Source organism: Callorhinchus milii, unplaced genomic scaffold, assembly GCF_018977255.1.
Source record: "Callorhinchus milii isolate IMCB2004 unplaced genomic scaffold, IMCB_Cmil_1.0 Scaffold1, whole genome shotgun sequence".
Taxonomy (NCBI): Eukaryota; Metazoa; Chordata; class Chondrichthyes; order Chimaeriformes; family Callorhinchidae; genus Callorhinchus; species Callorhinchus milii.
This window is the reverse complement of record NW_024704742.1, coordinates 108,738,857-108,764,099: the sequence shown is the minus strand read 5'-3', so window position 1 is coordinate 108,764,099 and position 25,243 is coordinate 108,738,857. Positions and strand designations below refer to the sequence as shown.

Sequence of the window (25,243 nt, the reverse complement as noted above, 5' to 3'; positions counted from 1 at the left end):
CAGCGATTGAGAAGATACAGAGGAGGGCAACTAAAATGATTGAGGGGATGGAAAGACTGGACTACGAGGAGCGATTAGATAAACTGGTCATGTTCACACTGGAGAAGAGAAAGTTGAGGGGCGATATGACTACAGCCTTTAAGATTCTGAAGGGAATAGTTAAAGTAAACCATGGCAAGCTGTTTTGTCTTGTACTGAACAGTAGAACCAGAAGACACACCTGTGATTGAAGGGGGGTAAATTCAGAACAAATCTGAGGAAAAACTACTTCAGTGAGCAAGTAGTAAACTTATGGAACAGGCTCTCTAGGGAGACAGTGTAAGCAGAAAATGTTGTTTGTTTCAAGAATGAATTAGGTGGATTTCTGCTACCATGATAAAACAGTTTATCATGGTCTACTTTATCTATTCCCTTCAGAATCTTAAAGACTGTAATCTCTAAGAATCTCACCCCTCAACCGTCTCTTCTCCAGTGTGAACATGCCCAGTTTATCTCATCAATCCTCGTAGTCCAGTCCCTCCATCCCCTCAAGAAAAGAATATCTTGCGGTACGGTATATAGTTTGGGACACAACATGTCAAGTAATAATAATAATAATGATCCTTGCATTTGATATAGCGCTTTTCATGTCTTCTAGACGTCTCAAAGTGCTTCACAGAATATGCTGTAAAGTGAATTGACTGTTTATTTGTGGGCGAAACACGGCAGCTAATTGCACACAGCAGTGTCCCACAAACAGTCGTGGATTGAAAATGACCAATTTATTATTGTTTTGTTTTTTGGAGGGATTATTATTAGGCGTGTGGAGTAAGGAAACTTGCCCAAGATTTCGACCTGCCTGGAATTGAACCCAGGTGTCTCGCTTGCAAGGCGAGTGCTCTAACCACTGAGCTATAGGACTCCACAGGACTCCAAGTGACTGCCAGAATGGTGGACGGTGAACTAGATGGACCTTGGTCTTCTTTCGTCTAGCAAATTCTTATGTTCTTATGTCCATTTGTGTGACTCAAATTCCTTACTGGGGAATCCAAAGATATTGTAGCATTGGAGAGAGTTCATAATAGATGTACAAGGATTTTACCAGAGACAAATAGATATGGCTATCAAGAAAGATTGGTCAGGTTGGAGCTTTTCTCTCTGAAGTTCAGATGATTTTGAAGGGTTTATATAGATAGAGGTGTTTAAAATTCTGATGGAATTCAATAAGATGGTTGTTAATAGGGTGTTCATATTTGTTGGTGAGTCCAAAACAAAGAGGCACAAATATAAGATAAAAGTGAATTTAGGGGGAACTTCTTTACACAGTAGGTGGTGAGCTATCCAAATGCATCAAACCATTTAAGAAAAAAATTGATGCATGCATGAGGCAAAATTGCTTAGAGGGGGTTTAGGAGAGGGGATTAGGATGGGTGGAGGCTCACGTGAAGTATAAACACTGATACGGACTAGTTGGACCAAATAGCCTGTTTCCATAATTCTACGTAATTAAAAATATCACAAATTAGACCCAAATTATTTTACAACATTGTTTTCACTACAAATGTGAACAACAATGGTAAATATTGCTGAGTGCTGACATTTGATACTGTCAGACATGCCAATCTTATAAAATCACTGCATTGATCCTTGAACAATGTGCTTGTCAAATATTTATGCTTGTGACAAACAACTCTTTTATGTGAGATCAAGTTGGGGGTCCAACCTACACATAATATGGTACAGTGCATGATAGGGGAAATCATTAAAATCATTCAATATCTTATTCGTATAGGTTAGATTCTGCATTTACTGTGGTTTACATTGTTGAAAGTTACATGACAATTAAACACTTAATAAAAATTGAGAATTTTGTATGTGGAAATACACGAATTCATCTCATCTGAAGGATGAAACCTCTGATAATGCAGCTTTCCTTGGTAATCCCATAACTAAAAAGCAATAGGAAGTCTGGTGAGAAATACTGAGCTTTTCATCTCAGGATATTGACCTTTTGATTCATTCAATATAAGAAAAGCAGATGGATGTTTGAATTATAAGGACATCTATGAAATTCAGTGCTCTAATTTTTTTTAGCACTTCCACCAATCTGAAGCTTTCAATGAATAAGAATAGCGAATTTTACTTGCATTATAGAAACTCAATATAAAACTCCTAGTTAAATCTATATTACATTGCCCTTTATGTTGCAATGCACAGTTGTAATATAACTCTGTCCCTAGAGTTGAATGAATCATCACCTGGGAGCTAGTGCAGAGTGCAGTGGGTTGGAACAGGTTATTAAAGTGCAACAATAAATGTACCATTCCCCAGGTTGGGAATCTTTATTTCAAAATGAAACCACAATTTCATATCATGGGAGCCTACCATCGACAATCATAATTCCAAGAGAATTACTGAATTTGTCAAAACAAGTTTGACAAATGTGACAACTTGGCTCACTTGGTAGCACTCTCACCTCTCAGTCAGAAGGTTGTGGGTTTAAGCCCGACATCGAGACTTAAACTCACACAGTCCAAGTTGACACTCCAATGCAGGGGGACGGGAGTGGGGGGGGAGGAGGAGGGGGGTGTTGTCCTTTGGATGAAATGTTAAACTGAGGTTCTGTCTGCCTGTTTGAATGGACATTAAAGATCCTACGGCACTATTCAAAAAGAGAAGGGTGTTTCTTCTGGTGTCCTGGCCAACAATCCCTCAATCAAAATAAGTCATTTATTTCATTGCTGTTTGTGGGATATTACTATGCTCACTTGGGCTGTTGTGTTTGTCTACAAATACACAGACATGTTTTGGGATGTCCTCCTGACATGAAATGGGCTATACAAAATCCAAGGATTATTATTATTTAAGCCAGTTGTCAAACATGGTTATGTATCCATTTTTTGGGCTAGACTATTAGAGTTTTTGATGATCCTCTATTGCAGCATGTTTAGTTATTCAGCAAGTATTTTATTGTTGTTCTAGTAGCTATCAACTTATCTGATTCTATGACAAGAGAGTGTGTTCCAAATTTAATAAAATTATATATTTGATATACCACTTATAATGTTGAAATGTCTCAAAGCTTTAATTTGAGCTGGTTAAACTCTAACAGTAACCCCAATGCACACTCTGTAGTTTGCAAACCAGCACCTAATCATTTCTGAAATTTGATATGCAGTGTGATTCCCTCTAGAGAGAGAGCCCACATTCCATATCAGTCAAACGGGAATTTCCATGCATAAGTAGCATACACATGTACAACATTCAGTCTTGTTTGGATAATTTTAAACATGTTGATGTGTGTTCACTTGACCCAGCTGACCAAAAGAAAATTCTTAAAACATTGTTTGCAGATCAAATAGCTGCACCATTAACCAAATGCTAAAAAAAATTGTGACAGATTGATGATCAAATGTTTTATCTGCAACAATGGAATACAATCTATTCTCTTTAGTTCAACAGCAAAGATTGGACGGGAACGTTTGGTAACCAGCGTCAGTAAGTGATCTCTAAGCCATCTGTTATTTTCCATAAGGCATTGCAGTTATTTGAGTTAACAATAAATAAGGGGATAAATCTGCAACATTTTACAACCGACACAATACGATGTCACATCAAATCTATTTTGACATATCAAAAATTTCACCATATTTCAATTTGAAAAGAACATGTGTCAGCCTGGCTCAGTTAGTAGCCCTTTCACCTCTGAGTCAAAAGACTGTGGATCCAAGAAGTATGTCATGATTTTGAACTTATATAGAATAGGTTAACACTCCAGTGCAGTACAGTGCATAGATAAAACTGACCATTCACCTTGTGGCTATTTATGAACATTGTTGTGTGAAAATAGGCTATTTCCAGTCACTACATTTAAAAGTATATCCCCTGAAGTGCTTTGAGATTCCTCCTGATGTCAGTGGTTCTATATTAAATGTAAGGATTATTATTATTATAAACGCTAATTCATTTACATTTCAAAGTGTACTTATTAGTTTTACTTACATAATTAGCTTGAATATCCGTATGGTTCCATTCTAATCCATCATCGAGCACAGTGAGGACAATTCCTTTTCCTGTTATCCCCTTTTTCCAGACTGGGATAACATGAAGATCCAGTTTGGGAAGGAATGAGGATGTCCTTGTGTCTTGCTTCAGAAAGAAGACAATTAAAATACAATATGAGTTCTGTAATAACTTTTTGAATCACAAATGCTGTCTCTGAAAAGACGAGTTTTCCTAAGAAGCCAAAAACCTTGGGCAGGAAGTAAGTTATTACTGGAGAAATGATTGAAAGGTGTGGGTGGCTATTGAGAGTTCTCCTGAATACCAATGTACCTCTTCACAGAAATTACCAATAGGTATGAATCATCACATCGCTTTCCTCTGTCAGAAGAACCTTGTTATTACATTGTGGAATCTATGATCCTATTTTTTCCAATACCACACTGAGGTACATTATCTGAACTTATCAGATATGGCTATTAACTCTTACCAGAAAACTTCAATTTAGATCCCCAGGAGTCATGCTTAACAAACCTCTGGCCAGGGCGCACCTATAAGAATTACACATTGCTCTTAACAATTCTACAAAGTATTCTAACTTTGTTTCCACTGTTACCAGCAATTTCTGGTTACTGGTGTATGATGCATTCAAAGAGAGCCCTAATTATATGTAAAGTGGTTCATCTGTCTTGAATAAAAGAAGCTGAGGTACTCCAAACAAAGCCTTAAGTTAATTGGGTGGTGTTCACTTTAATAAATAAGAATAAATTAAAATCCTTTCATTTGTTATTGGGACCACTGCTGTTTTTGATCTATATAAATGACCTGAATTTGAGTATAGGGAGTACAATTTCCAAGTTTGCAGATGATACCAAGCTAGGAAAAGTAGTAAACAGTGAGGAGGATAGTAGCAGACTGCAAATGAACATAGACTTACTGGTAAAATGGGCAGACACGTGGCAGATGAAGTTTAATGTGGAGAAATGCAAAGTGATGCATTTTAGGAGGAAAAATGATGGGAGGCAATATAAGATGGTACAATCTTAAAGGGGGAGAAGGAACAGAGGGAGCTGGGGGTTCATATAAGTAAATTTTTGAAGGTGTCACGTCAGGTAAATAAAGCTGTTAAAAAAGCATATGGGATACTGGGCTTTATAGACAGGGGCATAGAATACAAAAGTCAGCAAGTTATGATGAACTGTGTTCAGTTCTGGGCACCACACTTTAGGAAGAATGTCAAGGCATTGAAGGGATGCAAAGGAGATTTACCAGGATGATACCAGGAATGAGAAACTTCAGTTTTGAGGAAGGCTAGAGAAGCTAGGATTATTCTCCTTGGAGCAGAGAAGGTTAAGTGGAAACTTAATAGAAGTTTTCAAAATTATGAAGGATTTGATAGGGTGAACAAGGAGAAACTATTTCCACTGGCGGGTTGGGTCAGTAACCCGAGGACACCGATTTAAAAAAGTTGTTAAAAGAAACAGAGGAGAATTTTTTTCACACAGCGAGTTGTATGCATTGCCTGAAAAGGTGGTGGAAGCTGATTTGATAACAACTTTTAAGAGAGTAGATAATTATTTGGGGAGGACAAGTTTGCAGGGCTATGGGGAGAGAGAGCAGGGGAATGGGATTGAATTGGATAGCTCTTTTCAAAGAGCTGGCACAGACACGATGGGCCAAATGGCCTCCTTCTGTGCTGTATAATTCCATGATTCTTTCACGGCAGAAGGATTTCTCAAAGCATTTCACAGAATTTACTCCAAAGTGTATTCATTGTTTTTTTTAGTCAAACGTGGCAGCCAGTTTGCACTTAGCAATGTCCCACAAATGGCTTATTAATTTGTTATTAGTGAGCACTGTTTAACTTTTCTTACATTGCTATGTTCTATGGTCACTTAGTAGACTGCTGTGCTCAATTGGCTGCCATGGTTCATCCACTTTGCAGTGTATTCTGTGTCTAGAAAACGTGAAAAGCGCTATATCAAATGCAAAGATTATTATTATATTATTATTTATTATCAGATTATGCATTAAACTACATTCTGAATAAAAGTGCAATTTTTTAAGCTGCAAGGTGTTAACGTACTATGCTGAATAGTGAAGATGCCACCAAATCAGTAGATTAAATCCTTTTTACTCAAAAGAGAATTTCTCCAGGTGCCCTGGTCAACAATCCCCTAAATTAAAAATCATTAGTCATTCACTTCATGGCTATTCATGCGACATTGCTGTGCATAAATTTGGCTGCTGCGTTTGCCATAAACTGTGAAGCACTTTGGGATGTCTTTCTGGGATTATTATTGTTTTATTTTGGTTACTGCTGAACAAAATCACCTACCTATATTACAACAACATTAATAACTTGCAGTTTTATAGCACCTATCATGCATGAGAAGTCTCAAAGTTCTTTTATAGAGAAGGAGAGAAAACACTGTGAGTAAGAAACCCAGCTAATCTCACTTCCTTTGTGAAATGACATCAATGCTGCTTTCTGCCACAGCACAGCATAGAGGAAGTGATGATAGGACATAATGTCATGGAACTTATGTCAATAGTGTCCTGACAATCCAGAAGTGTTGTCCTGTATTAAAGAGTTGATTGCGCAGGTTCAATCATTAAACTTTTTTAAAAAAGAAACTGTTATCGGCACTGGTTAGTGGAGTTTAATTGCATCTCGATGTTTTGCAAATCTGATTTTAGAGTGAGAAATATAAATGTCGTTGTCTACTCCTCATCATTTTACTCCTGGAAGGGATTTGAATTTACTTCCAGCAGTCTAAATGGGGCAAACGATGTATATGCTGGATTATACTCAGCTGTACTGGGCAATTTGCATTTATTTGTTGATAGTGAAATCATTACATTTTCATAATACAAGGAATGGTGATGTAATTACTTAATTAAAGTGGAACTGTTATCTGATCAATGGACTTTAACAAAAAGGAGAGCACAGTATAATCAGACACACAATTAAGTCATCCCATCATTGATCATATGTGCTATAAAAATGAAACCCTTCTGGTTGATACAGTGGGTTAGAACACTGTACTTTGCTTTTGTCAGGAAAGCTCCAAACAGTCAGGGATCACAACCCGAGCGTGGGGCAGGGGGGCTGGGGGCGCATGGTTAGGATGAGGGAGGGCGGTAGGAGGGCGGCTGAAGGCACAGTAATAGGAGGGCTTGAGTTATGCCTTGAAGGAGGCAAGAGAGTGAGCAAGACAACGGGATTGTGGGATGGAGTTCCAAAGAGTGGGCCAGAGAGGCTGAAAGTCCGGCTGCTGATGGTAGGGCGGATCAGAGACCTGGAGCAGGCCGGAGCCTGCTGAGCAGAGGGAGCGGACAGGTCAGTGATGTAGGAGGGGGCAAGGCCATGGAGAGCCTTAAAAGTGAGGCCAAGGATTTTGAATTCTATCCTCTGAGGGATTGGGAGCCAGTGGAGCCGGGCGAGGGTGGGCATGATGGGGTCACGGAGCCTGGTGCGGGAGAGGACACGAGCTGCAGAGTTCTGGATGATCTGCAGCTTCTGGAGGGGAGAGTTTCCAACAAGGAGGGAGTTTCCATAGTCGAGCCTTGAGGTGCTGAATGCATGTATGAGGGTTTCTGCGGCCTGAGGGTGAGGCAGTAGCGGAGTCAGGCAATGTTGTGGAGGTGGGGGAAGGCAGAGCAGGTCATGACATAGATAGGAGGAGAAAAGATAGTTGAGGGTCGAACAAGAGACAAGTCTATACTAAAATGATGACTAAGTGCCTATGTATTACCACACAAAAGATTGGTGTTGAGGTAGGTGACTTCTGCCCACTTATTTAATGGGTCACTTGCAATAAATCTTGAACTTTACATTGTTCTATTGGTAATAATCAAAATACATACCAAATACCACTGTTGATTCCACATGACATCATTAAACATTGTTTCTGCAGTGCAATCTTTACACGGTCTCCGGGGATATCGTTTGCTCCTTTGTTTTTCGTATTGCTGTTCTGCCCATGAAACCTATTGGTAAAGAACACAAACCATTATTGTGGATATTATGGGAGTACAGTAGCTAGACCTCATCTTGCTTCTTCATTATTTTTGCCATATGTACTGTGGCCATGGACTAGTGCAAGAGAGGTGGAAAATAACAAAGGGAATTAAATTTGATTCTTTGCATTAACAAACAGCATTTTAATAGGAGAAAAACTTGCATTTTTGTCATTTTGAAACATCTCAAAATATCTTATAGTAATTATTGTTAAGGAGTTACCCTGACCCATTTTGTAGCACTCTCACCACTGAGTCAGGAACTTGTGGGTTCAAGCCCCATGTTGTGCTTTGAACTCATATAGCCCAAGCGGACACTCAAATACAGATGGGATATTAAATAAAATGACAGTCAGACGGGAGCTCGGTTTAACCTCTCCAGAAAGATGGTACCTCCAACAATAAATTGAAGTATCAGCATTGGCTATGAGCACGAGTCCTGATATGGGCTTTGAACCAAGAACATTCTGACCCAAAAGTGAAGGTGCTCCCACCTGAGTCAAGCTGCTGATGATTGATGAAGCACTTCTACTAATCAATAATCAGCAAACAGTTTCTTTGTTATTTTCCCCTCCACATTTTCCATCAGATGATCTCCCCACGTCTGCTCTCACGCTGTGGCACAATTCCAAGGACAGAAATAGCCTTCCAAGTTACTCACACAAATAAAACGATTGGTATTTAAGACTGAATGAGTGTTAATACGTTGTTCAACTACTGGTATCATCACAGAAGTACGTGATTCTGTTTTCATCCAAAGTCTATATGCATGCACTTTCCATCAATAGCTACTGCGTTGCCATTAGAAATAGAAACCCCAACTTTTGTTCCCCGCTCTTTGTCCAGGACCCATTGAAGCCAATTGTAATAAGATCTGTACTTCCTCATCCAAGACCAGCTAACCCAATACAAGCCAAGCACAGAAGCTAGAGCCTCTCTTATCTGAATGGAGCAATAATGTATGTTCTCTTTATTTAAGTAAATGCTGCTGCTAATGTTTCCCAGTCAAATATCCAACTAAATTGTAATTGAAGTGCTTTGGGACGTCCTCCGGACGTGAAAAGCGCTATATCAAATGCAAGGATTATTATTATTAATATGTGTTCTGAAGGTTTCAGAGAAATATAAACATGTATTTCAGTTATGCTTCATAATTGTAATAACGTCATAATTGTGATGTCTTCTTACCATATGCAGACTGCGTTAACATGGTGGTGACTGATTTAAGGTCACAAAAGAATATGGTTAAACATATAACCATATATTCGTGCTTTTGGTTTATGCACAATTCTTCTAATATGCATTTCTATAAATTACATTTGAAAAAAGTGAAATGGAGATTTATCAGGGTCTATTTGTGAGTAACATGCAATCAACTCTTGTGGACCCAAAAGGAAGGAATGCTTCTTCTAAAATGGACAGAAGTTCTGCAGAACATCTGGCTTTACATTAGCTTCTTTTAGCTTGTCAATTTATTTGGAATATTTAATTGTATTTGAATCAGGTTAGCTCAGGGGGTACCAGTCTCACATCTGAGTTAGAAGAATGCAGGCTCATTGGGACTTTGAACTCATAGTCTAGGCTGACACTCCAAAGCAGCATTGGGACTGCTCTGTAAAGCCGGATGCTCTGCGTTGTTGGAGGTGATTTACCTTTGGATGAGATGTTAAACCTAGGAACCGTTTGCCTTTTCAGATGGATGTTAGAGATCCCAAGGCGCTAATCAAATGAGAAGGGAGTTTCTCCTGGTGACTTGGCCAGCAATCCCTCAGATATAATTGGTCATTCACTTCATAGCTGTTCGTGGGACATTGTTGTGCACAAATTGTCTACGCAGATTTTATCTGGGTTGAGACCATTTCCAACATCCACTCCTTCTCTCCCTGGTGAACATCCTTCCATGGCAGTGGTAGGAGCTGACGGTTGGGAGGACACAGTGCAGAGTGTGAAAATAATGCAGTTTGTGAGGAAGGCAAGCACATTTCGCAGATAGTGATTGCTGCCACCGTAGCTCATGTCTTCCCCCCACTCTGCTCCTATCTGCCCCCTCCGCAACCCCTCTCCCCCTCTCTCAGCCTCCCTCTTCCCCCTCTCACCCCTCCCTTCCCCCTCTTCCCCCCTCTGCCCACTCTCCCCCCAACCCCCACTCCCCCCCGGAAGTTGGAATGTTGGGAATGGTCTGGAGCTGGCGGCTCGAGTGCTGGTGGTTGTTTCCTCCAGACACTAAAGCGGGTGAGGGAGAGGGGAGGGAGGCCGAGGCCAAGGCATGCGCACACTCGCTCTCCCGTCCCACCAACTTTCTCCACCTCAGGCAAGAGAGTTAATGGGAGAAAGACACATCACACATATTTGTGATCATTTTTTAAAAAAATAACACAAACACGCACACAAACACTTCGCTTGTAGTTTGCATTTTTGTGCAGAAATGAGTCGTCACTGTACGTATAGCAGAGGGCACAGCCTCTCACAGAGTCACTGCAATGACGAGAACAACAGCCTCCAACAGTGACTTGGCCAGTCTGTGTGAATATCTAATGTGCATTGACTATGTACTGCCACCAATTCTTCAATGTCAGAGCGGCCATCTCGTCTGCAGCAATTGTGGCACTAAGCTGACATGTTCTTCCACTTGTAGGGGCCCATTGGGCTCCATTCGTAATTTAGCTATGGAAAAAGTGGTCAACTTTGTACTGTTCCCGGGTAAATATTTCTCTTCAGGTTGTGAAATCACACTACCGCACACTGAGAAAGCGGACCACGAGCAACTTTGTGAGTTCAGGCCATACTCGTGTCTTTGCCCTGGTGGTTCATGTAAATGGCAGGGTTCTCTTGATGCTGTAACGCCACACCTTATGCATCAACATAAGTCGATGATGACCTTGCAGGGTGAGGACATAGTCTTTATGGCAACAGACATTAACCTCACAGGTGCTTCAGATCGGGTTATGATGCCATCAAGTTTTAGCTTCCACTTTATGTTGCTCTTAGAAAAACAGGGAAAATATGATGGCCATCAACAGTTCTTTGCCAAAGTACAGCTAATTGTAACACGCAAGCAAGCTGAAAACTTTTCTCATCGACTTGAATTCAATGGGCACAGACGGCGACTGACCTGGGAAGCAACTCCTTGATCCATTCATGTGGGTATTGCCACAGCAATTATGAATAGTGACTGTCTAGTCTTTGACACTAGCATTGCACAAAGTTTGCAGAAAATGGCAATCTGGGAATCAATGTAACCATCTCCACGTGTTGAAACTGACAGTTTACAGTTCACTTGTCAGGCAAATGTTGGGGCAGTTAACACTTATATCAACAACAACTTACACTTATATAAAGCCCTCCAATCAGGGTAGTGTCTTAGAGTGGATGCAAATATGCAGATACCAAATGCATATCAAATGCAAGGATTATTGTTATTATTATTTAAACATTGGAAGTGATGTACAAGATTTTGCTGCCAGCCATTGATCAATATAGCTTCTTGGGTGAGGTCTGTCATGATAGCTACTTACGAAACTGGCTTACAGTAAAATAGTTATGTATGTTTAACATAAACCACTGAATAGAAACCTATACCAGGCTTTTTGTAGAAAATAGTGCTATGAGCCTAAAGAAAATAGAGAGGGGTAAAGTTAAAAATGAAAGTTCTGCAATCTTATACTGAAGTTCCTATTGATTGTACTTTAGCAAGTCCAATTTTTGTTTTCTTTCCTTGACTGGCAAGCTATAGGGCAGTATTAAATCACTGATTTTTGGAATTATCCCTGCATAGAATTGTTGCTATTTGTGTAAATTCTTTGTATGGCTTTTTTTTATAAACTTGCTGGTTCAAATTTCCCTTTTCATACAATGTCCCTTATTTCTTGTGTGAATATTCGACTTGGTAATTAGTTAGACTGTAAACTTGAGTCATTTTAAAATGTCTTCTAGAATAAATCTACTTTTTTAAAAAAAAATCTTATTGAGGTTTATAAAATAATAAACGGATTCAATAGGGTAGATACCGAGAAGCTATTTCCTCTGGTAGGGGAATCCAGAACAAGGGGGCATTATCTTAAAATTAGAGCTGGACCATGTAGGAGTGAAATTAGGAGACGGTTTTTCAGCCAAAGGGTAGTGGAAATCTGTATCTCTCTCCTCCAAAAGACTGTGGATGCTGGATCCATTCACATTTTCAAGACTGAGGTTGATAAATATTTGGTAGGTCAGGGTATTAAGGGATATGGGCAAGGGTGGGTAACTGGACTTGAGGTACAGATCAGCCATGATCTTATAAAATGGCGGAACAGGTTTGAGGAGCTGAATAGCTTACTCCTGCTTCTATGTGGCTTGGGTGCTGCCAGCTGGCCCTCGCTGGAATCAGCCTGCGGACCTTTCTGAAATAAGGTATCTGGCCTGCGACAGCAAAAAGGTTGGACCACCTTGGTCTACTGCATATTGCACAGTCATTACATTTTGCAGTACACCCTGTGAAGCACTCTGAAATGTTTCAATGGTGTCATAAGCCACTATATCAAATCAATGATTATATTAACTGTTGGAATAAATCATCTGTCTTGCCTTATTCGTTACTTTAAGAAGTAACACATACCCGGTCATCTTCAGATAATTGTTTGGTGAAATCGTCAGCACTCCTTCGAGATCTTCTTGGATGACTTCCATGTCTCAGTAGGTAGTGATCTTCAAGTACGCCAATCTAAGGAGATGAATGTTAAAGGGAATTATAACTATAAAGTGGAAGCATATTATTAGGCAGCATCTTTAACAACAAAAGCAAATCTTATTTAAAAGCATAATTCATTCTACTTTCCAATGGACAATGAATGCAGCTCAAAGTCATCACTGCTTATTGTCTAGGATCAAACATTTGTGGCTTGAAATAAAAGGTTTAAGTGGCTAACAAATTGAGGCAAAATTAATTTACAGTAAGTGCGGAGGTTTGATGTTTTTGCTCTTTTTTCTGATATCATGATATCAGATGTTAGTATAGCTCAATTGGTTGCACTTTCCTCTGATTCCGAAGATTGTGGGATCAAGCTCCACAGCAGGATTTTGAACTCACATAGTCTAGGCTGACACTCTGATGGGGTGCTGGGGGTGTCATCCTTTGAATGAGACATTAAACCAAGGTCCTGTCTGCCTCTTTATGTGAATGTTGAATATTCCATTGCACTATTCGAACACATTTTGACACTTTACAGTATTTCCTGCGAGGTGGTTTGAGACATCCTCCTGACATGAAAAGTACCATATCAAAGGCAAGGATCACTATTATTATGTTAGTGAAATTGCATCATAGTTACAGGAAGTATTTACATTCCATTCCAACAATCTATCTCTGGAATTTCTGTGTGTAGGTGGGATGCATGGAATTTTCTGTTTGGTTTGGATACGCTTAAGCATAGTGATGGGTTTCCGCATGTGTCAGGCACCATGCTGACCAAAAAAAGTCTTAGTTTTAAATTCAGTTCTTTTTAAGAAAATTGACTTCTAAATAAAGACTGAATTTAAGAATTGTACACAATTCTGCACAATCTTACACTTTAAGACAATATGGTTTTACAGGCTATGACTAGGTGCAATGTTGGGTTTCTGGAGCACTCAAATCACAAAGGGATTTATTTCTAACTGGTAATTGTGTGACTGACATGAAACATATAACTGATTCTCCTTTTGGTTGCTATGTCATATATGCAATTGAAAATTCCTGAATTTCAATATATGATATATAACTAGTTAGGGATATTATTACCCTCTAAACATTGTAGATGATTTATTGATTAAGGAATTATATGAATCATATCTTGGTAAATACTGAGCTTCTTTTGTTGCTCAATAATGCTGAACTATATTTTATGGGTTTGCACAGTTTACGTCACAGAGCAATTATAGGTAAATTGAATGGAAGCCTTATTGAGACATAAACTAAAACTTCCTATCAGAAGTTGGCTAACTCCATTGACTTGTCACTACAAATCCACAATACCGTTCACAGTCAATCACTGGTGTGAGTGCTGGAGCAAAGTGATAAGTCTGTCATCCTTGTCAGCAATGATGTTATTCATGGTTCAATAGTTAAGAAGAATAGACTGGTGAAACAAAATGTCAAGTAAATTTGCTGGAGATAAAGTCAGCAAGAAATGTAAGTGTAGTAATAGCTTTTGAATTAATAAACAATTGGAAAACTACAATAGCAAAACACTGTTTTCATTCTAGCCTAATCTATTTAAATCCTTTTTGGACTTTTATCACTGTCAGGATATGATTTGAAGTGGTGGATAATATCTTAGTTTAATATCTTTCCTGTATTTATCTCGCTAACTATTTCTTTTTTTTTGAAAGAAGGTGTTTATGGCAGAGGACATTAATGAAGATAGCCTTTTTTCAAAATATTGTTTGTTGCACTTTATGTAAATTATGTTTTTTCTAAAATTAAAGTCATACATATTTATATTCATCATGACCTTCTGGGTTTCTCAGGCTTGCAGAATAAACGCTCTGTGACATGTGCAGTCACAAGCCCAGCACATGTGTCCCTATTTGACTTCCTTACAGAAATACCTAGAGGCTATGAAAGAGTAGCAAGTTGCAACTGCAATAATGTGAGTTGTTGCAAACTTAGACTCAGAATTGAAAGTCTAATGAAAGAATAGAACTCCTCCATAAATACTTTAAAGGGCATTTACCACATGTCAAAAAAAAGCTCTCCCCACAACAGCAATATGAGGAACATTTAAGTAAGTAAGGAACAATGGGGATTAATTTGTATTTCGTAACAGGATTACTTGTTGCTTAAAGAGAGGAAGGTACAATTTGTCTTGCAGATGGGTAAAATAGATTTTTTAAAAATGTATTAAATTGCTACAATTGATAGCACACTTAAGTGAGATTGGAAGCCAATTGAGGTGCAAAAGCTACAATTTTCTTCAGTACTCTCAATACTCATGGATATTTGGATATTGATCTACTTGAAGGAAATGCTAAGCGTACAAACAGAGTGCTGCAGCTTTGCCTTGACTCAGTGTGTTGAGAAGGTTCAATTTGCTGTTTTCTTTACCATGGAAGGATCTCATCCTCGTCATATACTGAGTGGTAAGCACAACTTTGAATAATACAAGCTCTTCACAGGATTTATTGTTAAATGTACTGTACTTTTTGTAGGCAATTGCCTTGCTATCTCTTTCCAGGCCTTACTTATGAGCAAATAGATGATTAGCGAGCCAAACATTTCTGACCACTTCTGCACTTCTTTCTCCACAATTAGGGATGTTTCAAAATGAGGTGCCTTGTCACCTTCTTTCTCTAGTGGCCATTTCATTTCTATTTTCTTCCTGTTCTTCCCTCATTTTGTTTCTTACATTAAAAGTTAGGGGAAATAACACTGATGGCCTGCTTCAATGTTTGTCGGGAGGCCTTAAAATGAGAAGCGGAAAACTGATTTCCAAATTAAGACAAACTTTAAGCTTTTCCAAAATTCTTAACAGTCTTAAATGTTAAGTCGTAGAGCTAAGACCAGAGAAATCATGGACCTCTGATTTCTTCTTTAATAATCAGCATATCTGACAGGATTAAAGTCCCCCCTGCCACCCCCCTCACATTTGATTTAGCATTCAGAGGAGATTTCAAAGTGCTTCACAGGATTTATGGAAAGGTGTAGTCGCTGTGTATTTTGTAGGTGAATTAAAAGGGCTTTTCCATCATGATTTTGTTTTCGCAAGAGTATTTTTTCTAGCTTACTGGACCTAGATCAGTGTTTACAGAAATCTACTGATCCTGACTCTACCACTAATCTGGATAATTACAAGAGGAAAATAATAATAATAATAATCCTTGCATTTGATATAGCGCTTTTCACGTCTTCTCGACATCTCAAAGCGCTTCACAGATTAGACTGCAAAGTGAATTGACCATATATTTTGTGGGTGAAACGCGGCAACCAGTTGCACACAGCAGTGTCCCACAAACAGTCGTGGATTGAAAATGACCAATTTATTATTGTTTTGTTTTGGAGAGATTATTATTAGGCGTGTGGAGTAAGGAAACTTGCCCAAGGTTTCGCCCTTTGCAGGAAGTTTGTAGAAGCTTAACTTCGGAGCTAGAGTCTGAGACACAGATTTTCTTTTTTTACATGATTTACTTTCAGAATCAATGATTCCACTCATATAAACAAGTGATTTTCTACCAAGCCTTAGTGCTGCAATGTGCTCATTCATCTTTTGATGATTATTTTCAGCACTGACCAAATGATAATTAATATGAACTCATGTATGAAATGCAGAATAATATCCATGATGAAAATAATTATCTAAAAGTGAACAATGATAACACAGATCCTAACAATGGTATTTGATCTCAAATACTGTGATATGCTCTGTCTTATCATTTTCTTGACTTCATATTAACATAAGGAGGAGGACTGCAAAATGATCCAAGAACACAAAAACAGGCTTAGAGAATGGACGGGAAGATGGTAGATGAAGTTCAACTGATGTTCAATAGAGAAGTAATTCACTTAGGTAGAAGGAACACAGAACCATTATTTCATTCCTCTGGGCGTAAGAGCACGAGATTAGTTTAGGTGAAGAAAGCCCTTTGGCCTATCTGATCTCATCCTTGCAGAATAACCACCTACCATTCTCCTGTCTAGGCATCAAGCTGTTTTTAATAATAATAATAATAATAATAATCCTTGCATTTGATATAGCGCTTTTCACGTCGGGAGGACATCCCAAAGCGCTTCACAGAACACACTGTAAAGTGAATTGACTGTATATTTGTGGGCGAACGCGGCAGCCAATTGCGCACAGCAATGTCCCACAAACAGTCGTAGATTGAAAATGACCAATTTAATTATTGTTTTTAGTTTTTTTTTTTGGAGGGATTATTATTAGGCGTGTGGAGTAAGGAAACTTGCCCAAGGTTTCGCCCTGCCTGGAATTGAACTCAGGTCTCTCGCTTGCAAAGCGAGTGCTCCAACCACTGAGCTACAGGACTCCACATTTAAGTGATTTTTAAATTAATTCCAAGGTCCTGGCCTCAATTAACCTGCCTGGCAGTTTTATGTGTAACTTTTGCCCACAAAATAAAGAGTCAACCCACTTTGCAGTGTATCCTGTGAAGCGTCTCGATGACTTGGTACGGCAGTATATCAAGTGCAAAGATTATATTTTTTTTGGACTTATTCACCTGTGCAGCTACTTTTAGAGTCTTGTGAATTTAAATCCCCAGATTTCTTTATAAACAAAAATAAACTTTCTACCTGTTGGCGAGTGCATAATAGATGGCATGGATATAAGATAGCCTCATGCAGATCTAATAGAGAGTTTAGGGGGAACTTCTTTACACAGAGAGTGTGAGAATGTGTTACTCACTGCCAGAAGCTGTGGTTGAAGCAGAAAGCATCAATGAATTAAAGAGGAAACTTGATGGATTTATGAGGGAGCAGGTAATCAAGGAATATAGGTGAGGCTAGGGAGGGGGGATTAGGAGGCGAGGAGGCTCATGTAGAGTATGAACACCAACACAGAGTAGTTGGGGTGAATGGCATGTTTCAGTGCTGTAAGTTCTATATAATTCTGTACCTTAATTTCATGCAACCAGCTGTTTGGAAGCACTTTGCACTATTTCTCTACAACAATATGAGGAATCCTACATACTGTACTATAATTGTCACTGGGGTCTAATTCGCTGCATTTTTAAACCTATTCCTAAATCAGAGATCCGAGTGGCACAAATGAGGACTCCTTCCAGTAGCAGGAAATAAATTACGCAAATCCATAGTAACTTTACTCTGACATAATCTATCACCAAAGTAGTGTTCCTGTAGGACAGAATTATAACTAAGGAATCTGTACTGCAAATTAGATCCCCCCATCTCCACACACATACACACACACACACACACCAAGTTCATTCCCTTTAAGCCATCACTTGTGCTCAGATAATTTCACATTCTTGGAACAGTGACTGGATTGCTCTGCTGATGCTAATCCAACGTTCTCATCTACAACTGGGCAATAAACCATTTTCCAATTTAATTTATTGTGACTAGTTATAAACATTTGTACACCTGGCTTCAACGCAACAAAACAAAAGCCTCAGGGTGTGGGTGATTAAAAGACCAGGATTGAACATTAATTTGTTATTTCAAGAGCTTTTGAGATTCACATAAATCCAGTAACTACTCTGACATAATCTACATCCAGAACAGAGTTCTCACAGGACAGAAAGGCACTAAATAAATAGAAGTTGTTATTTGAGTGCACAGATCCAATGTGATGAATACACAATCCAAATACAGAGTATACCAACCCAACATTATGAGTGTACAAATCTAATACCATAATAATGTAGTTTTGATTTCTGTCTCATTCCACTAAATTATTATGTAGCTGTCTTCTGAATATTTATGTCCTATGATTCATGATTTGTGCTATGAAACATGGTACACCATAGAAATTATTCAATATGAATGCATGACTATACTTTCTTGATACTACAACAAATTACTATACTACAGAAATCATAGGCATGCCTTCACTGAAGGATGGCATTGAATCCCTTACACTTTATCCTCAGACAGAAAATGAAAGAATGGATTACTCCTGGGTTTGTTCACACACATCCAACTGAAAACTAGTGCTAGTAGAGAAACAGGTAGAACGCTTCCTTTTTTATCTGGGAGTAATATATAAATGGAAAAATAATAAAGTATAGGAGAAAGCTAAATGCAATGAAAAATGTTTTTATTTGCTTTCAAAATATAGTGAATGTTTGTGCCTGTTTAGTTCAGTTGATACCACTCCAAATCAGAAGATTGTGCATTCAAGCCCCACACCAAAATTTGAACACATAATCAAAAGGCAAAATACTGCAGATGCTGGAAATCTGAAATAAAAACAGTTCTGACAAAAGGACATCAACCTGAAACATTAACTCACTTTCCTTTCTCCATAGATGCTGCCTGACCTGTTAAGCGTTCCCAGCGACTTCGGTTTTTATTTGAGCACCTAATGTTCCATTATTTGGTTGAGACATTAAACTCATGCCTTCTCTGCCTGTTCTGATGATTCAGTGGAAGTTAAAGATATCATGGCACTAGCTCAAAGTGGAAACTAATTTTGCAAATCAATTTCACCAAAAAAAAGATTGGTCATTCATCTCACTGTTGTTTGTAATACTCTATTTTGCTGGCAAAAATCAGTGGCCATGTTTGCTGCCACCACATGTCAAAGTGGATCATTGTGTGAAGCACTTTGAGATGTATCCATAAATATCCAATAAAAGTATTATTATTTATAACTGAAAAATTATTATCCTAATCAACAGAAGCCATGTTCACATACAACACATTTTCAATTGTGGTTTACTTGCTTTATGGAACCAATTAATACTACTGAAAAGTGTGGAACTCTAAACACAATGTATGCCCAATATAATAATAATAATACTTGAATTTGATATAACACCTGATCACGTCTTCGAGACGTCTCAAAGCGCTTCACAAAATATACTGTAAAGTGAAATGACTGTAGATTTTGGGGGTGAAATGCGGCAGCCAATTGTGCACAGCAGTGTCACACAAACAGTCGTGGATTGAGTGACCAATTCATTATTATTTTTTTGAAGGAATTATTACCCCCGGAAAAGTGATCTGCCAATCGACTAACAACCTAGTTCCTATTTACTGCTAGGTAAAGTAAGAAAACGTTTCGCCCTGCCGGGAATCAAACACAGGTCTCTTGCTTGCAAGGCGATTGCTCTAACCACTAAGCTACAGGATTTTACAAAGAATAAAAAATGAAGAAGAATGAAGAAAATGAAGAAGGAGCATGTATGTCTTCATGGACAAAGGCAAGTGTATGAGGGGTGAGTTTAGACAGAGGAAGCTAATCTCCATTCGCCATAGTGTTATTCCTACTCCTCCTGTACATTTGCTTAGTTCTTTCCTATGGGGAATTCTAAAATATTATAACTTGTGGGTATACGGGGAACGTGAAGCAGGCCAGAGCCCGTTGAGTGGAGGGAGCGAGCAGGTTGGTAGGGGTTAGGGTTAGGTAGGGGGGAGCAAGACCATGGAGGGTGTATTAATACAATACATTGTTGGAGGTGTCATCATTCAGATGGAACATTAAATTAGGGACCTATCTACCTTAAAGGCAGGCATTAAGGAGGCCTTGCATTTGATATAGTATGTCATTGAGATGTCTCACAGTTCTTCATGGGATATACTGTAAAGTGGTATGACTTTGTATTTTGTGGTTAAAGCAGCAAATAATATGTGTACAGCAATGTCTCACAAAACAACAAGGAATTAATGATCAATTTTATTTGGAGGGTTGTTGGCCAGAACCCAGGAGAAATGTAACTCATCACCTTTTGAATTGTGTCATGGGCTCCTTAATGTCTGCCTTTGAGGTAGATAGGTCCCTATTTAGTGTTCCATCTGAATGATGACACCTCCAATAATGCATTCATTGAATTAATACACCCCACCACTGCAAAGGACTGTCAGCATAGACTATATGGGTTCCAAGTCCTGACATGAGGTTTGAACCCATAACCTTCTGACTCAGAGGCTAGAGAGCAACCAACTGAGCCAGCCTGACAGATTTCCTTCAATTTTAGCCTTAAAAAAATCATCTCATTTAATTTCACATTTCCTAGCTATGTGAAATCCAGCATGATCCAATATGAATTCAATAAATCAAATTAATGATTGTGGAAGGTAACCATATACTTACAAAAAGGAAACACTGGGGTCTAATCTGTAGGTGTGCTAACTATGTGCAAGTAAATATCTCTTGTTGCCCTGGCCAACAATCCTTTCAATAAAATTTATCATTCACTTCATGGCTGTTTGTGGAACATTGCTGTGTGCAAATTGGCAGTCAGTTCTCCAACAAAAATACACAGTCACTGCACCTTACAGTAAAATCCTGTGAAGTGCTTTGAGACATCTCAATAATGCAATAAGGCACTATATCAAATGAAATAAATAGTATATTATCATAATAGAAGGAATTATAGGTGCTCATCAATAAATAATTAACAACCAAAAAATATTGGTTGTCACTTACATACCTAAGACACCTGTAATTCTCTTTTACACATAGGTTTTACACATGGTTAGCACTATTTACAGATTAATACCGAGTTATCACTTTTTATGCACTCTACTGCTTGCATGTCGTAAAATAACATGACAGCTTTAACTACCATATATGCACAACTACTCTTATCTTCATCATCATGTCTCTAAGCTGTTTGCAAACAGTCAGGCTTTGATTTGCAACAATCTATCATTCTGAATAACACATGTTATTAATAATCCTTGCATTTGATATAGACTTATCACGTTGAAACGGCTCAAAGTGCTTCACACGTTTCACCATAAAGTGTAGTGACTGTGTATTTGTAGGCAAGTGCTAGAAGCTCCTAAATCCGAAACTGCCCTTTTATTCCCCCCCACCCAAAAAAAAAGCACAACAGTTCTCCTTATATGTCCACATATTGTCCAGCCTTTTACTTTGCAATTTTATGGACATTTTGAGGCAATAACTTGCGAGGGGGCTTGAGCTAAGTTGCATTAATATTTCTCAATCATTTACACGCGCACTCACTTGACTAGTTTGTGCACAGAATATTACTCAGGTTTACAGAAGCTCAGCTTTGTCCTGCAACAAACTCATGCAACAGATTAATACACTGAACCGCCTCGAACGGCAAACTCTTGGATGGAAATTCGACGCCAAAAATCAAACGAGGTGCAGATGCACACGCAGGTAAATGTTTGCATAAACACACAGAAATATAAATGTCTGCACCCAGTCTGAGAATAAAACATTGCTACCGACACACCGCTGACGAATCGCACCACTGCTTGGAATCGCCTGCTGCAGCCAGTGTTGGTGGCTATTACATTATCTGCCCGTGGTCATCCTTTGTGCAATGTTGCCAAACCCCTGGTAAAGGGCTGGTAAAGGAAACTGGGAATCTGGTGGGAATGATGCTACGTTTCCCCAGAAGGAAATAAATGCAACGGGGAACATCGGAATCTCCCTTTGCACGGATCTCGGTGCGGGCACCGCACACGTCTGGAGGAAGGCAGCGTGTGCTTTATTTCACACACTCGCGGAGTATCCGAGTCCTCTCCACTGGTACATGTTGAGAGCACAAGTCGCTGCACGTCAGCGGCTCCGCGCATCCCTCGGATCCTGTAGGAGTGGAGGTTTCGGTGTTATATGCATCGGTATAGATTGAAGCAAAACGTGTTTACCTGACCCACAAAATCATATCCCAGTTCTTCGGCGATTGTTCTCGCCAACTCCGGCCCTCCAACGACCTCCACTGCCCATTCGTTCACGTACTGTTTGTTATCCGCCCGGACAGTGCCCACAGTGCAGAGAGCCGCCACCAGCGCCAGAGCAGCCGATCGGATCGGGAGACGGGATCTCTGTTGCATTATTCCGAGGGCTGAGAGCAAAGGCGGGAGAGAGAGAGGGAGAGAGAGGGAGAGGGAGAGAGGGAGAGGGAGAGAGGGAGAGGAGAGAGAGGGAGAGAGGGAGAGGAGCCGCCACCGACACTGCCCGTGTGCAGTCGGGGTCGCCGCTGCCGCAGAGAGACGGGGAGACGGGGGATTGCGCTTATAACCGGATCGCTGCTGTCGGAGGGATGAAAGTGGCGAATCTCTTGAGCTTCGAATGGAAAGCGGTGTTTACGCACCGAATGCCACGCAAAACATCGCCCTGACGTCAAACCCCGATGTACCTTCTGCGATATCGATCAAGTGCTCCCGAGAGGGAGACTGTTGAGAGCAGATCTGAGGGATGCGCCGGGCGGCAGCTATGACACATCTCCTGATGGGAACCCGTATCCCTCCTGGAATCGCAGCACTGCAATGTGTCCATTAATAGCTCTCGACTGGGCGGATGGGTTCGGAGGCGGCGACGCGACGCGCTCACATCAGCGCTGTCTTTGTACCACTTTGTCCAACTCGTATTTCCCGCAGTTTCCCGGGATATAGCCGCAGGTTTACCCGGAATTGGGAGCTGATGTATTCGGGAAATCGAGTACTGTTACGATCGACACCACCTCCACCCCCACACCCCACCTCCCCCTCCACCACCTCCACCACCACCAAGTGTGAGAGCCATCCTTTTATTCACCGAAAGCAACACCAGGGACTGGACGTGTGGAGTTCAAATGCTCTGACAGCAGATAACGTGTTGCAGACTGTTAATGTTGGGGGTTAGAAGATGGTGTTCAGATCCACACCAGAAAAACCCACGTCAATGGGGAGATTTACAGCTCTCTCACAAAACACGAGAGTGCAGAGCAGCCCAACACCCAACAGCACAGCACATCTGATGTCTTTTTTTCGAGAGACAAGAGAGAAAAGACCGACAGATAGACAGATAGATAGAAAACTATAAATATGTTGTTTTTGTTGCATAACTGAACGGACAGTAATCTGACCCTCGAGTCAGGTGTTTTTTTTTTAATTTTAAAAAAAAAGTTTCAAATGTTAAAAAGTAGGTTCCCAACAGGAAGCAACTGGCCGGAGCTCAGCCTGTGGGCAGTGGGCATCCCATCCTCCACCGTGAGGGGGGCTCCTCCCTCCACAGGTTCACATCGGAATAATTCTGGCAGAACTCATGTCAATACCTTGGAGGTGATCTGACGGTAAGACACAGAGGGAGTCTCCTTGATTTGGCTCTCAAACCAGTTAGTTTGCATTGACTTGTGTGCTGTCAGAGAATTCAAACAACCTCTTAAGTCTTTAAGGTGGTCAGGTACCAACACCAGCTCACACCTGGCTCACCACTGACTGATGCACAGGTCTTGAGGTAAACATCTCCATGTGTTTTCTAAGTGAAAATCAAAGTTTTTTTTTTTGGGGGGGGGGGGTGGAGGATGCTTTATGAATCTGACCTTCGTCACAACGTGATGCATGTCCAAATCCAGACAAGCATTGGGTTGCAAACACTGAAGAGGACTGTTTTGTCGAAACTAAAATATTTTGCTGACATGACTTCGTTTTGTCGAGATTACGACTTTCTTTTCAAAGGGTTTGAATGCGGTTTTGTTGCAATCATGCAATGGGATCACCTGCAATAAAGCTGAACCAAAGTATACTACCAGAAAAATGCGTAGGAAAAACGAAACTGTCCTTGACATATTTCACAAGTAAAACACAATTGTCCATTGCAGCCATCACTGTACAGATTAAAGCGCATTTTCACTTTTTTTTCTTTGAAATGATCAAACCCTCACATTCCCATGAAAACCTTCAGCACATGAACCAAGTATCTAAATGATAAAAAGTCTGAGGCTATCAGTTTTATTTTGCTTCATAGCTGTCGATGTGTTTGTAAGGGATTAATCTAATATATTTCAATATTTCACAGCAAAAAGCTTTCTAGTCTGAGCCTCCGATCTCACCTTCCAGTGAGAGCAGCACAGTTAGTATATTTATAAGATGCTATTACACGATTTGCTGCTTGCAATAGCAACAACGGCCATCTAACTAAACAGTATATTTTCATCAATTTAGAAAAAGTTCTATTGGAACCCGAATAGGTTCAAGGTTTCCCAAAACGACTCATTTAAATTCATTATTTGCCTGAAATAAATGCAACTAGGGCTATATTTATTGATTTAATATCTCAGCACTTCAATTTTCAAGTATCTAGAATATAATTTGGATCAAGTGTTCAATTTTTAAAAATCAGCAATTTTAAAAAAATATTTTGAAATAATGAGGTATTTCTTGATGGGATGCCATATAAAGGAAAGCTGTTAGAATTTCCTAGTAACCCAAGGCCACTCTGCTTGGGAAGCATATTGTGTGGGAGCTGAATTCCCACAGATCAGCCTAACAGACTTCTGGTTACCATTTGTGTGCCATGGATTTGTTATGAAGGAATCTTGTTAAGGAATACCACATTGGAGGGTGTAGATGGTCCAATGGATAGAGCTGCAGCTTATGGACCAAAACCTCATTGGTTCCAATCTTGGCCATTGCTGAGTTCTCTGGTTTCAGCTGGAGCTGCATTGGGTGGGGGGCAGGGGGTTTAACTTGATCCTTGTCTTACAGAGGGTTAGGGAGGATAAACCAATTGGGTTTTCTGCTTTTAGTTCTTCTTCAGCACCCTTCAATGCTTGTATGCACATGTGGCAGCATCTGAAGGAACTGAGTTATGATGCCGACTACATCTGAGTGGCATGCCAGCAT

General features: G+C 39.8%; 1 protein-coding gene and 1 pseudogene across 1 annotated transcript in view; one reads left to right on the top strand and one right to left on the bottom strand.

The window, feature by feature from the left end:
• pcsk1 (proprotein convertase subtilisin/kexin type 1) overlaps positions 1–22,526 on the bottom strand; it is a 54,076-nt gene extending 31,550 nt beyond the window's left edge. Inside the window, exons 1-4 of the mRNA XM_007893092.2 lie at positions 22,286–22,526; positions 12,599–12,703; positions 7,852–7,974; positions 3,982–4,128 (exon numbers count right to left, since the gene is read on the bottom strand). Of these exons, the coding sequence (XP_007891283.2) occupies positions 3,982–4,128; positions 7,852–7,974; positions 12,599–12,703; positions 22,286–22,471 (561 nt within the window). The 5' untranslated portion in view covers positions 22,472–22,526. The remainder of the gene's footprint in view (positions 1–3,981; positions 4,129–7,851; positions 7,975–12,598; positions 12,704–22,285) is intronic.
• On the top strand, positions 10,179–11,260 carry LOC103178413 (annotated as a pseudogene).
• Positions 22,527–25,243: the final 2,717 nt, after the last annotated feature.